This window comes from Saccoglossus kowalevskii, chromosome 9 (genome assembly GCF_978046115.1).
Source record: "Saccoglossus kowalevskii chromosome 9, keSacKowa6.1, whole genome shotgun sequence".
NCBI lineage: Eukaryota > Metazoa > Hemichordata > Enteropneusta > Harrimaniidae > Saccoglossus > Saccoglossus kowalevskii.
In genome coordinates, this window is record NC_140649.1 from 39057651 (window position 1) to 39073262 (window position 15612).

General features: G+C 36.1%; 1 protein-coding gene across 1 annotated transcript in view; it reads left to right on the forward strand.

The window, feature by feature from the left end:
- Positions 1-15612, forward strand: part of LOC102802538 (ATP-dependent RNA helicase DDX4-like) — a 91736-nt gene that overhangs the window by 60046 nt on the left and 16078 nt on the right. The window contains exons 7-12 of the mRNA XM_085503507.1: positions 3394-3456; positions 9034-9242; positions 12684-12768; positions 13281-13448; positions 13548-13673; positions 14095-14273. Of these exons, the coding sequence (XP_085359633.1) occupies positions 3394-3456; positions 9034-9242; positions 12684-12768; positions 13281-13448; positions 13548-13673; positions 14095-14273 (830 nt within the window). The remainder of the gene's footprint in view (positions 1-3393; positions 3457-9033; positions 9243-12683; positions 12769-13280; positions 13449-13547; positions 13674-14094; positions 14274-15612) is intronic.

Genomic DNA, 15612 nt, shown 5'->3' on the forward strand with positions numbered 1-15612 from the left:
CTGTTAGTTCAACCCCAAAACTTTTTTTGTATTCAAAATTAATTATGACAATGTATATTTATATTGAAACAAACTATGTTAAAGGGAATTATATTATATAACAAAGGGCAAGGTCACCAGAGTTCAACTATGTTTTGTAAGGGTGCCCTTTGAAATGGCACATTTTCTCGATGTTTTAGCGAGTACTCCGCGGGTATATGGCTTGTTCTCACATCAGCATAATTTTCCTCGAGTTCACTCATCGCTTTCCCACATGCACTTCTCGTTCTTTGCTGCTAACTTTTTTGCACTCTAATATGGTGTTTTTGTCTTTCTAAACATCGAGTTTATTTTTGACATTCAACGAGATCGCTTGAATTTTGAATTTGATGACGGTTCGAATTTATCCACTTTTACAGTGATCAACATTGCGTTCGAGTAGAGTTACTAGTAATTACAAGCCTGATTTACATTTTTCTTACGGTGTGTTTTGTCAATGTATTAAATATAAGGGCTTTGGGAAATAACATAATTATATTGCGCGAGTGAAAGAGTTTGGCGAGACTGACACAACACGTTTTATTTATTTCCAACGCGCGTGGTCGGCGCCTCTGGTTGCGTTTATTTTGTATTTTTGTTTTCAAAATGTATCACTGGCTGCGTTTGTTTTGTTTTCCTCAACAAATTAACTGTTCCGAGATCTCTTTCATTTTTCGCCCGGCTGCTGCCAATCCAATAATTCGTCGCCGCATGTACTCAGACAAGCGATTAATCGTCACAGTCATTATACTAGTAGTTTAAGTCCAATTGATTTGTAGAAATTCAGCTATGCGATAATTATATGTGCAGTCTTGTTTTGCGCACCCAGACACGAGCAAAAGTTAACCAATAGATTTTCTGAACTACAGCATTCGTATTACTTGTGCAAATTGAGTAAGGGTCATAGTGCGAGTTGCGTTCGCAAATAACAAAGTGTCAAATTATTTTGAGCGCCGTTCGGAATAAATTTAGTCAAAATCACACACAGAAACACACACACAACACACAAATACTAGTACTCAATACATATCGCGATTGACCAGTTATATAGTTGAACTACACACACAAGGACGTAAATATGTAAATACAGGTCACAGTTCGACTTGCGTAGCAAATGTTACAATGTGTCAAGATTTGAAGGCGTCTTTGTTCCAACACAGAAAAACAAGAGGCGTTGTGTTTTGAATCGTCATTAAAACCTAAATTTATTACGACTAAAAACTTAAGTTTATACATACAATGTACGATCATTGTTACTCCAGCGGTCGGTTGGCAAGCGGACGATGTTTCTGAAGCCAGCCATAGCAGGAACGAGCGAGCGAACAAAAGCGAGTGAGCGAGCGAACAAAAGCGAGCGCGAGCGAGCGGAAAAAAAGCAGTCGGTTTCCGGTCGGAAAGCAGCGAGCGGTCGGAAATTAAGCGATAAGCGGTCGGGGAAAAAAAGCGATAAAAGCGGGAGGTTGGGCGGAATGAGTACTGTATGTATGTATGCATGTATGTCACTTTTTTTGTTCCACCGTTATCTCAAGAACCACTAATCAAATTTTGGTGAAACTTGGTACATAGATGCTCTGGGATAATGCGCAGAGTTGATTAGATTTTGGTAAAAATCTATGAATATTAATTACCTAATTTGCATGATAAATAGCTGATTTTGAGCTGTTCCAAGACTGTTCCACTGATATCTGAAGAACCACTCATTGGATTTCAATGAAACTTGGCATATGGATGCTCTGAACTAATGCGCAGATTTGATTAGTTTTGGGTAAAAATCTGTTAATATTATTAATTACCTAATTTACATAATGATTAATCAATTTTCGGCTTTTCCACTGATATCTCAAGTACTAATCATAACATTTCAATAAAACTTGGGACACTGCACATACCTGATAGTTTTTAGGGTAATTTCAGTATATATTAATTACCTAATTTGCATAATTAATTAATTTTCAGCTTTTGATATTTCGAGTAGTAATGATCACGCTTCAATGAAACTTGGTACATAGTTACTTGAGGACTGTGCAGAGACCTAATTAGTTTTTGGGTAAATATTTGTGCATATTAATCACCTTATTGGCATAATTAGTTAATTTTCACCTGATATCTTAAGTACTAATCATCACATTTCAATGAGACTTGCGACATAGATATTCTAGGACTATGCAGAGACCTGAATAATTGTGCCTATTAATTACCTAATTTGCATAACTAGTTAATTTTTTGCTGTTCTATGTCTAAAAACCACTCATTGGATTTCAATGAAACTTTTAAATAGTACCCATCACATTTCAATGAACCTAAGACTATGCACCATATTAGTTTTTGGTATATATTTATGCTTCCTAATCATCTAATTAACATAATTAATTAATACTGATATCTCAAGTATTTATCATCACATTTGAATAAAACTTGGTAAATAAATGCACTAGGACAATAGACAGTCTGATTAATTTTGGGTTAAAATCTGTTCATATTAATTCTCTAATTAGTATAATAATTCATATTTTTTTTGGTTCTAATCACATTTCAATGAAACTTGGTACATAGTGCAGACCTTATTAGTTTTACACTTAAATCTGTTCATATTAGTTACTTTATTTGCATAATTAGTTTTCAGTTATTCCATGAATATCTCAAGTATAAGTAATTTTTAATTAATTTTTAATGTGTCTCCAAAACTCAACACACGGGAGTTCTTTCTAAGCTTTCTTTGATTTTGGTGAATATTTTTGTCATTTTTGGTAAAAAAGTGATATTTTCGACTTCTTGTTGAAAACTGCAAGTCCGAATGCTTTGATATTACATATATAGGTACTACATGTGGACCTCTCTCAGATTTGTTCATTTTGTGATGATATCTTCAATTCTCTAATTTTGGTGAATATTTTTGTAATTTTTGGTAAAAAGTGATATTTTCGACTTCTTGTTAAAAACCAATAGTTCAATTGCTTTGATACTATTCATATTGTTCATTTTCTAATGATGTCTTCAGTTTTTTAATTGAAATGTGCATTGCTAACAGCGGAGCTATCTCAGCCGATAGGCTGCTTGTTATTATTTCTGGTTTATTTGTCACATTATAAGCAATAAATTGTTTTTGTCATACTTTAATGTTGCATATTGTTTTATTTACGTTGCATGTTTTCATTTGCCATTGTATTCTCTTCGGCAGTTCAATCGCAAATCGTTTTTTTTAGGGGATGTCTGGTCATATGCCCACACCTATTTTTTGGCAATTTTAAATGTTCAGGACCCTGGGCACTTACCCAGACAACTATGGTAACCTTAACGACTGATGCAGATGCCAGATATGATGGTATTTATTTGTAGGTGTTTCTCTTTGATGCATTGCAAGGTTTTTATTTGTAGGTGGACGTGGATGTTTCAAGTGTGGGGAAGATGGACATATGAGTAGAGAGTGCCCCCAAGGAGGTGAGAAATTAATTTACTGTTCCAGTTATTGACCATCTGCTTCATTAAACAGTATAAACATGTAGTGCAGATAAAGTACAAAAAAATGTATTTGCATGATTAGAGCAAAAATTCCATGCTTTTGTTTTCGTTGCATTCGTTGGTTTACTGCCACTGCAGTCTGTAAACAAGGACTTATGGATTGACATCCATGGTTGCATAAGTCAGTCTCTGCATACTTAGATGGATCAAATTTCACACACTGGACATGTGCACATGCATTTATGTTTAATGGGAGCTTGATGCATTTCATTTTTTTGATCAAGTTTAAAATTGCCGACTGGTGTCATTTTTGTTATTGTAATAAAAGCTGTTCTGGATCTATATATCAGACATACTTGAACTCTTTAAGTTTAAACTTACATAAAAGCTGTTCTGGATCTATATATCAGACATACTTGAACTGTTTAAGTTTAAACTTACATCAAACATATGGGATAACCGCATATGCATTTTTGTCTGCTTCAAACTTGTAATATGGCTGACTGACAGTCATCTTATTTAAATGAATGCAGTTTATGTAGCCATATTTTCAGTTCAGAGTTGGTACAAAGACATATTGGTTGACCTGTGAAGCACAAAAGCGAGTCTTTGCAGTTGCCCTGTCTGTCTGTATGTATGTATGTATGTACTATAAATTGACTAATTTTCACTGGGTTTAAATTTCACTGATTTACCATTTCAGGCATAATCAGTGGGTTTTAAATTCACGGTTTCGTCATTTAGATAATGTGTTCTATGTTAAATTTTACATATTCACTGTGTTTTAATTTAGCGCATTTTTCCAGTCAGCGAAATAAGCTAAATTAAAACCCAGTGAATAATTACCCCCTTTACAGTATGTCACTTTTTTTGTTCCACCGTTATCTCAAGAACCACTAATCAAATTTTCGTGAAACTTGGTACATAGATGCTCTGGGATGATGCGCAGAGTTGATTAGGTTTTGGTAAAAATCTATGAATATTAATTACCTAATTTGCATGATAATTAGCTGATTTTTAGCTGTTCCAAGACTGTTCCACTGATATCTGAAGAACCACTCATTGGATTTTGATGAAACTTGGCACATGGATGCTCTGAACTAGTGTGCAGATTTGATTAGTTTTTGGGTAAAAATCTATGAATATTAATTACCTAATTTGAATGATAATTAACTGATTTCAAGCTGTTCCATGACTGTTCCACTGATCTTTGAAGAACCACTCATTGGATTTTGATGAAACTTGGCACATGGATGCTATGAACCAATATGCAGATTTGATTAGTTTTGGGTAAAAATCTATGAATATTAATTACCTAATTTGAATGATAATTAACTGATTTCAAGCTGTTCCATGACTGTTCCACTGATTTTTGAAGAACCACTCATTGGATTTCAATGACACTTGGCACATGGATGCTCTGAACTAATGCGCAGATTTGATTATTTTTGGGTAAAAATCTGTTAATATTATTAATTACCTAATTTGCATAATTAATTATTTTTCAGCTTTTGATATTTCAACTAGTAATGATCATGTTTCAATGAAACTTGGTACATAGTTACTTGAGGACTGTGCAGAGACCTAATTAGTTTTTGGGTAAATATTTGTGCATATTAATCACCTTATTAGCATAATTAGTTATTTTTCTGCTTTTCACCTGATATCTCAAGTACTAATCATCACATTTCAATGATACTTGCGACATAGATATTCTAGGACTGTGCAGAGACCTGATTAATTTTGGGATAAATAATTGTGCCTATTAATTACCTAATTTGCATAATTAGTTAATTTTTTGCTGTTCTATGGCTGTTGCACTGATGTCTAAAAGCCACTCATTGGATTTCAATGAAACTTTTAAAGAGTACCCATCACATTTCAATGAACCTAGAACTATACACCACATTGGTTTTTGGTAAATATTTATGCTTCTTAATCACCTAATTAATATAATTAATTAATACTGATATCTCAAGTATTGATCATCACATTTGAATAAAACTTGGTACATAAGTGCTCTAGGACAATAGACAGCCTGATTAATTTTGGGTTAAAATCTGTTCATATTAATTCTCTAATTAGCATAATAATTAATATTATTTTAGTTCTAATCACATTTCAATGAAACTTGGTACATTGTGCAGACCTTATTAGTTTTACACTTAAATCTGTTCATATTAGTTACCTAATTTGCATAATTAGTTTTCTGCGTTTCCATCAACATCTCAAGTTCAAGTAATTTTGAATTAATTTTTAATGTGTCTCCAATACTCTCAGCACACGGGAGTTCTTTCTAAGCTTTCTTTGATTCAAAATTGGCAGAATAATGGTACCCGGAAGTGACTTAAAGTGCCTGTGAAGTGGCTGCCATTTTCATGCCTAAAATTATCCATTGATACATAAATATTAATTTTTATGTTTCTAAGCATGAATTATTTTTTTTAAGTGAAAAAATGTGTTTTTAACTCAGTCTACGGCAACTTTATTTTTGTGTATTTTAAAACGAGGCTCCTCATTAGCTTCTCATTTGCATACAGAAATTCCCCTTGTGATGTCAGAAGGGAAGTCGCATGGCAGCTTGCATTGTGGATAAGTGTAAATAAGGCAAATTTCTTGTGCAGTTTTCTCGTCTTTGACTAAATTGTCACTTACGCACTTGTTCGTCGAGGAAGAATGGACCATAATGAACACATAGTATCAATTTTTGTTGCATGGGGTTGAGTTAGATGCGAAATATGTCTGTTCTGGTGTAGATCGTCACCGACATCGGCGCACGTTTGTACACTGTCGCTGGACAAAATAGGATTTGACGTCGGAATTATCTCGTTATTTAGCAGGTTACTAGGCACGTCACTACACTGTTTTATTTCATCGATCGTCTGAGTAAAACTTTCAAAATAAAAATAAAAGAGAACATATTTTGACATTCTAAACATTAGACTATAGTGATCACTATAAAATAATTAAAAAAACGACAAATCAGTTACTAAATAAATGACAGCCGCTTGTAAATAAATTGACATTTTCTTGAAATAGGTGAACGCGTCTGGTCACGACGAGGGCAAGTGCGTTAAAAGCGACGTTTAATTGGATAATAATCGAGGTCGACACGCACAGATAAATTCAGAGTGTATTCGAGTTAGCGTGATCCATGGCATGATTGTCATAATTATAACATTATATTAAAACTTTATTTGGTGAAAACACATTGACCAAGCCCGGATTCTTATTTCAGAAATTATTACGCAGATAAGCTGCAAGCATGGAGGTGAAAAAAGAACAGAGGTGTGAATTCGACATTCAACACCAATCACCAAACAATTAGCAGTGCGTAGGGCTGTGTAATTTCCTGTTTGTCCGACGCTTCGTTTTCGATTGACATAGTTTTTTTGTGCTGTGACAGGCTTCACAATTATTCACTGAAAAACATCGGTATATTTTGACAAACGACTGGAATTTGACCTCAGTTCAAAAAAAGAAAAACTGGGCTGAGATACAAATCAGTTTTGCAAGTTGGGAAATGAGGTAATCCAGATTAGGGTCGATGATATTCAGTATCGAAGGACATCCGTGTGTATCACAAGTTTCAAATTGTTAATCGACTGGTCACCAAATATTTATGGCTACAACTAAATGAACACGTTTTTTTCTGAAGCCCAATAAATTATTTCTGCATGTCAACTGCTATTCGATTTTTTTTTTTTACGGGGCATGTGGCTCATTTTTATTCAAAAATATTTTTTTGTGAGAATACTTTTAAAGTACGTATAGATCGAGCTCAGGTCACTGATTGTGACTTAATTTTGAAAATTGGATGTAAAATTTTACCAGGAAGACATCACCACCACAACCATTCAATCATAGTTAGAAATGTACGCACTTGTTTTGGAACTTTGTATCAAGATGGCAGGCAACAACGCCGACGCATCAGGTGGCGTACGCGTGTTTTGCATGTATTAGTAGTTCGGGTTGGGGGGGCTGTCTTCATAAATAAATCTTCACACTATTTGATTAGCAATTACATGAAATTGTTTCCTTTCATGTATAAATCCAACCTCAATGAGTGGAACTGTTTATATCGGTGATTGTCAACTGTCTGTCAACAATAGCATTACTACTTCTCCTTGAATACTACCATCTTGCAAACTACCTTGAGTGGATCTTGGTCATATATCAACATTTTGTGACATTCAATTCGCTTAATTTTGGCAAATATTTTTATTTTTGGTGAAAATGCCATTTTGACTTTTTGAAAACCAATGCTCCAATTGTATTGTGATGTGTGTACCTTGGATGGACCTTTTTGTGACATTAGGCAAACTCTCTACTACCGTATTACCCCGGGCACGCGCCCCTCCCTGGGCAAGCGCCCACCCCCCTGTTTTCACAAAAGTTACATGTTGGGGACATCGCCGGTTAAACGCCCAGGGTGATTTTTAGCCAAGAACGGGGTCAACAATAAAGTTTTATTTGTCAAAAACGAACAAAATTATGCTAATGAAGTCATCGCCATCTTCGATTACAAGCGGTAGTTTTTCCCGGCCAATGCACTGATCACGGTTACTAAAAAAGTAACTGTGCATTGATTACAATACTTACCATACTTTGTAGCCAATTTCAGTGAGTAATACAACTTCATTTGCTGACATAAAACAAGTTTTATTCTTGAAATTCGACCCTGTGTCTTAGTGTTCCCACAGTTCTTGACCGAGTGCTCACGTTTATTGAAACCTCGCATAAATCAAGAAATAAGTACGTGTACAAAGTGTACGAAAGCATTCATTTATTTGACCTTATCATACGATCACAAAAACAACTTTTTAAAATCTTTTTTGGAGTGGTCCTCTGGTAAGTGCCCACCCCCAATTTTTCCCGATTTTGTATGTTCAGGCCCCCTGGACGCGTGCCCGGGGTAACACGGTAACTCAAACACAGTCCGAAAATGTGGACAGATTTACTTTTGTGTGTCCGTGCATGCAGATTACTTCACACGTACATCATACATAATATCATACATGTCCACATCACTTTGTTTCACGATTTGATTCAAGATGGGTGAATGGCGGCCATTTTTGTACTGAAAAATCAAAATCAAGCATTTCTCAGCTGTTTACATTTGGATTTTGTTCAAACTTGGTACATACATTGGATTATTTCTTCTTGATGCATGTCATTTTTCAAATCAAAATGGCTGACTGGCAGTTATTTTGTTATAGTGAATGTGCTTCTCGAGCCACATCTCTGACATGCTTTGATTGATTATGTTCAAATTTTATATATTCGTTATACATCATAGATATACAGATATATTTAAAATGGCTGACTGGTGGCCTTAAATTTGATAACTAATGAGTACTATGCCATGCATGGCTTGTTATTGCAAGGCTTCGCTGAAACAGCGTAGCTTATTAGAGATCACTTTAGAAAGATACCAATGGAGACTGTAATTGTCAATGGTTTATATGATGGAATAATTGATGTTCCTGCAAGTCACTAATGACTAGATTTGCAATGAAATAAGGTTTAATTTCTGTAATTGATTCTTTTATGCAGGTGGTGGTGGTGGTAGAGGGCGTGGGTGCTTTAAGTGTGGTGAAGAAGGCCATATGAGCAGAGACTGTACAAGTGGCGGATTGGGCAAATCAAGTGGTGGATTCGGAAGTCGCAACAGTGATAATAAACCCAGCGGCGGGTTTGGCCGACCAAGTGGAGGTTTTGGAACAGCTAATGGTGATGACAGTGATAAACCAAGAGGATTTGGGGTGAGCATATTTTTTATTTTAATGGTGTTTCTCTGAGATCTACAGACCGATGCAACAGTTGCATAACCGTCGCATGCACCATCAAATAATGACCAAATTTTATTTCACATTAGTAGCACTACAGATTGTTCAGTAGTCAGGATCATTTTGTGGTGATTTCGTTGCAAAGAAAATTTTGGTATTACACTGTAACCTCGCTATAACGAACACACTGTATGTCCCCTGCATATTAATGAGGTAACAGGTTACATTTACCGGCTCCGGCAAATCCGGACGTCACTCAGCTGTCACTACGCTTAATAAATGGTAGTATTCTTTTTACATCATTATTCTTTTGTTTACGATCCTTTAGCATATATTCACACCTTTCCGTTTTCACTTTGGTGCGGTGCGATAGAGGGTTTACGTCTTTTCACCGACGTGTTTGCTTTCAAAAAGACTGACTATCACACTTCATTGTCAGCGCCATTTCGCACTTTTCGTCAGTATACTTTATCGTGATTTCCGATTATTGCTGATCCAATCATATCTATGAATTCTGTTTTAAAAGAGGACTCATTTGCCATGGAAAACCACTCTTACTCGAGTTTCTACTCAGTGAACATCGTAATCGTAAATTGTCAGCGTTATCCAGTTTTATTATGGCTTCTACACCGTCCCGCAAACGGAAAATCCTGTCCGTGGAAGATAAACTCTGTATCATCGATCGTCTCAGCCTTGGCAAACCTGTCACATGAATTTGGCATTCCCAAAAGTAGCATATCGACATTTAAAGCAAAAGAAAAGGAGTTGCGAGGTTTTTGTTCACAACTGTAGTCAGCAGGAAGGTCTGAAACGAAAGAAAATGCAAACGGCAAATGACGGCGATCTTGATCAGGCAGTTTATTTATTGTTTGAACAACGGGCAGCCAACATCCCTGTTTCCGGTCCCATGATTATGGAAAAAGCAATCACGTTATCCAAAGAAATGCATGGTTCTGATTCCAATTTTACTGGTTCTACGGGGTGGCTTTATCGGTGGAAGAATCGACATGGTGTTCGCGCTCTGAAAATTTCCAGTGAAGATAAATCTTGCGATGACACGGTGGCTGCCGAATTCATTCCAGAACTCTGTGACATTGTCGAGTCAGGAGCATACTGTCCAGATCAAATTTACAATGTCGATGAAACCGGACTCTGCTTCGAAAAAAGAAGACAGAGCGACTGGATACAAGCAGTATAAAGACCGTGTAACAATACTTGTTGGTACGAACGCGTCAGGGGAACACAAACTGCGTCCCCTGTGCATTAGCAAGTTCCAGAACCCACGCTGCATGAAACACGTGAACCGAGAAACTTTACCCCTCAGTTACAGTCACAGCCAAAATGCTTGGATGACATCGGAACTTTTCAAGAATTGGTTCCACGAAGAATTTGTTCCATCGGTAAGATCATTTCTGAGCCGGCGTGGTTTGGAGCAGAAGGCAATTCTATTGCTTGAAAATTGTCTCGCCCACCCTGATGTCACTAAACTTTGTACACAAGACGGCAAGATTCGTACAGTTTTTCTTCCGAAAAACACAACAAGTAAAATACAGCCAATGGACGCAGGAATTATTTCTGCACTCAAGAAACGCTATTGCAAAAAACTGCTTCACGAAATAGTTACCCGGGATGTCATAAATTTGCAAGATTATTTCAAAACTTTGGACATCAAAGAAATGATCTACGTCACCGGTGAAGCCTGGAGTGAGGTGACATCATCAACGGTAAACAAGTGTTGGAAAAAAAGCCTGGGGCTCGCCATTTTCCCAGTCGACCACTTGGAAAATGACGATGATTTGGATGAAGACGACATCCCGTTGTCAGAGATCGTCAGAGATTTGCAGCACATCGAAGAGGTCAGTGGCGAAAACCTAGAGGATATTGCCAGAGAGTGGGTAAATATTGACAGTGAATTTTAAGTGAATTCCAGTGATGTTCAAATGACTTGTTCAATGACGGACGAAGAAATCATTTCAGCAGTACGCGATTCACCCAATGATAGGCCGTGTGAAAGTGAAATTGACGATTCCCATGACAATCACGAAATTCCTGCGACGATCGATGTTGTTAACGGACTTCAGACAGCACTTGCTTGGTTTGAAGGAAAATTAATCGATAGCATTAAAATTTTGCAACTTCGACAGTTATTATCGTTTGCACGTAAAGAAAATGCTATTTCCAAGCGGAAACAAACCAAGATCACAAGCTTTTTCAACCAGTGAGGCGACGAACATTTGGTGATCGTGAATATGTTAAATTACTCTAACATTTACATTGAATATTTTTAATATATTTGTAATTGAATTGATGGAATACATGTATGTACAAGCTTTGTAACTTATTTTGATTTATTCGTAACGTGTAACAATGGTAGAATAAAAAGAAACAAAGCAACTAGAATGACTTTATTGTTTTGCATATGAATAGGTGTCGATCCTGGGTGTCAATACGAGCAATGAATAGGTTATTCAGTATAACGAACACTTCAATATAACGTACTAAATGGCTGTCTCCCGACGTGTTCGTTATAACGAAGCTACAGTGTATGTTGTGGTCAACATCTTTAAATCAACCTTGTTAGTTTATAAGATGCTAACTACATTCTTAAACACACAATAAGTAATTAGTTCACCAACTATTTCCTGAAAAAAACTAATTACTGTCTAATTGAAAGATTCACAAAGCATTGGGCGTTGTCCTGCTCATCCCTCGTACAGAGGTTGTCCTGCTCACCTCCCCTTGATTGAAACCTCAACAGATGTCAAACTAATACTGAGGGTCACGTTAAATATCATTTGAAAATACAATTTCTTTTAAATTGATTTCATACAATCATTTAAACTTTCCAAACAAATTTGAACAAAATGGCAGTCTTGTCAAGACCCACTTGTCAGTAGCATAGCATAATAGTTGTACATAGATTTGTCAATCCCTATATTTTTTGTAGCGATATTTATTATGACAGGTTTCCTGTTTTTCTAAAGTTTTAATAAAACAACTCATTTCAAGCCAACCTTCTCTCCAGGCTTCTATGTCTACAAATATACCCAATTTAGGCAGCATGTTTATTTGCGAACCCCTAGATTATGAGGTTGTTCATATCACAAATATATATCCTTTCAATATAAGCAGTCTTTTTACAACTTTTTGAAAACAGCAAAGGAACCATGCATTCGATCGATTGCAATAGCATTGGCAGAGGACAATTGTCACCACTTTGATATTGTTTCTGAGAACGGATGTCCACTCTTCAATAGCCTTGCCCAGTGACAGTCCTCAGCACTTAATAGCGTTACAAGAAAACAGTTGTTGACATTTTGATATCCAGTGTTTCTCGGAAAGCAAGGATTAAGGAATGTTAAATTTTCAAAAAGTGCTGAATATATATCAACTAATTCTACTTTTTTTTTTACACAGAAACGTTCCGGTGGGTTTGGCACTTCTAATAATGACGACGATGAAATGCCTCGGATTGGAGGTGGATTCGATGACAAGAAATCAGGCAAGTAAAGAAATTATGTAGTGTGCATTATACTGGCTGTTATTCTTTGCTACAAGAGTAAATATTGGGATGTGTACATCAAGTCAATCTCATGACTTGGCAGATCTCGTAATTACTGTGCCATCAAATGAGTTTGAGCCGTTTGTCCCAAGTGGATATTGTAATGTACTTAAGCATGGGACAGCTGTTTATGTAGAAATTGATTACCATAAAATTTGTATTAAAAGTCGTAGCTTCTATTAAAATAGTACAACAGAGGGGTGCGGCTTCTGTTAGAGCATCTACACATGTGAGAAATGATAAATTGTTGGTTCTCAATTATTCAAAAAGAATGGATGCGGCTTCTAATAGAAATTTTATGGTACTGTGTTGTAGACTTTGGTTGGTTAAGTGTTTAAAAAACTGAGGCTTTTATTCCAGTGGACAGGTGAATGATTTTGTAATTACAATCTACAAAAAGTTGTGTAAACATGACATATACTAGTAATTTGTACTCATTTTATATCTCTTAGGTGGTGGGGGTTGCTTTAAATGTGGTGAGAGTGGACATTTTTCACGTGAATGCCCAAATGCAGAGTCAGGCGGCGGTGGTGGTGGTGGGGGTGGAAACTGTTTCAGGTGTGGAGAAAGCGGACATTTTGCCAAAGATTGTACTAATGAAGACACAAGAGAAGGAGCTGGTAAGAATACTTCTTGTACAGTTGGAAATTATAAATCTGTGTAAAGGATTATGCTTGCTGTAGCTGTGTTGCATATTCTAATGTTGTCTGATTTTCTAGCTGACAGGCCAGCACCAGTGACATATGTACCTCCACCGCCACCGGAAGAGGAGTCAGAGATTTTTTCAACCATTGAAACTGGGATAAATTTTAGCAATTATGATGCCATTCCTGTTGAAGTTACTGGTATGTGTCATATCCATTATGTTAAGAGGTCCCCATTTTGTCAAGTTAATTCATTTCTGCCTACTCTTCAATCTTGGACATGCCTGCTTCAATCACTTACAAACATCTCTCGTATATTCACCTTGCAATCTAATGCATCAAAATGGCATGGCAATTATTGGTATGACTGTTGTCCACCATCAAAGATGAATGTGATAGTTTCCCGTCCATCATGCAGCTTTCAATTGTTTCTCTCCATCACTTTTTATTTTTGTGTATTTTTTCCCCACTTCCTCCATTGCATTGTTTTCCACTTCTCCCATTCTCTTGCATTATTTTCTATGATGTCTTCTTATCCCTTCACCTTGCTTTATATTTCTACCATTGTCTTGCATTGTTTTCTAAATTAATATCTAACAAAACGAATTTGCATTATTGATAGGACGTGATGCTCCTAAACACATCAACTCATTTGACGAGGCAGAGTTGTATGAAACATTTGCCAAAAATGTGGCAAAAGCTAAGTATTTGAAGCCTACTCCTGTGCAGAAATACAGCATACCAATAATACTAAGGGGTAGAGATCTGATGTCTTGTGCCCAGACTGGTTCTGGTAAAACGGTAAGTTGCTACTTGTATAGTTCCTATCAAATCAAAGAGCTAAATAGACGTGCAACTGGAAACGTGAAAGATTTTGCTGGTCAAGATTGCAGTGTTTGAAGATGTAGATTCTCAGGAGGCAACAGTACTGTTGACTTCTCTCTCCAATGGACACCAGCTAACAATTTAAGTTGATTTGCATACAAAGCAGAGCTTTCAACATGATAGCTATTCATAGAGGGCGTTTTTTACTTTTCAAATAATACAATAGTCACACAATGAATGCAATAAGGCAGTTCATATTGTCTCAGTGAATCATTAATTTTTGACTGACACCTGTACAAAATACAAAAACCAGCTAAGATTTCCTGTTATCTTCCATGTTTTATGAATCTATTCACGTCTTAAATGCAGCACTTTTTGACTCCCATGTGCGAAGCACAAAATGGGAGTCTTTGCAGTTAGTGTGTGTGTATGTGTGTCCGACTGTTCCACTGCTATCTCAAGAACCATACATCGGTTTTTGATGAAACTTGGTGCATAGATGCTCTGGGCCAATGCGCAGATTTGATTAGGTTTTGGTAAAAATCCATGCTCGTTAATTACCTAATTTGCATGATAATTAGCTAATTTTTAGCTGTTCTATGACTGTTCCACTGATATCTAAAGAACCACTCATTGGATTTTGATGAAACTTGGTACATAGATGCTCTGAACATATGTGCAGATTTGATTAATTTTTGGTAAAAATCCGTGCATATTAATTACCTAATTTGCATGATAATTAGCTATTTTTTAGTGGTTCCATGACTGTTCCACTGATATCTAAACAACCACTCATTGGATTTTGATGAAACTTGGTACATAGATGCTCTGAACTAATGCTAGGTTTTGATTAGTTTTTGGTAATAATCCGTGGATACTAATTACCTAATTTGCATAATGATTAGTCAATTTTCGGTTTTTCCACTGATATCTCAAGTACTAATCATCACATTTCAATGAAACTTGGTACATAGATGTCATACGACACTGCACAGACCTGATAGTTTTTATGGTAATATCAGTACATATTAATTACCTAATTTGCATAATTAATTAATTTTCAGCATTTGATATAAGTAGTTAGCATTACATTTCAATGAAACTTGGTACTTGCATACTCAAGGACTATGCAGAGATTGATTGTTTTTGATAAATATTTGTGCATATTAATCACCTAATTTGCATAATTAGTTAATTTTCAGCTTTTCCACGGGTATCTCAAGTACTAATCATCGCATTTCAATGAAACTTGGTACATAGATCCTTTAGGACTATGCAGAGACCTGATTAGTTTTAGGGTAAATAATTGTGCATA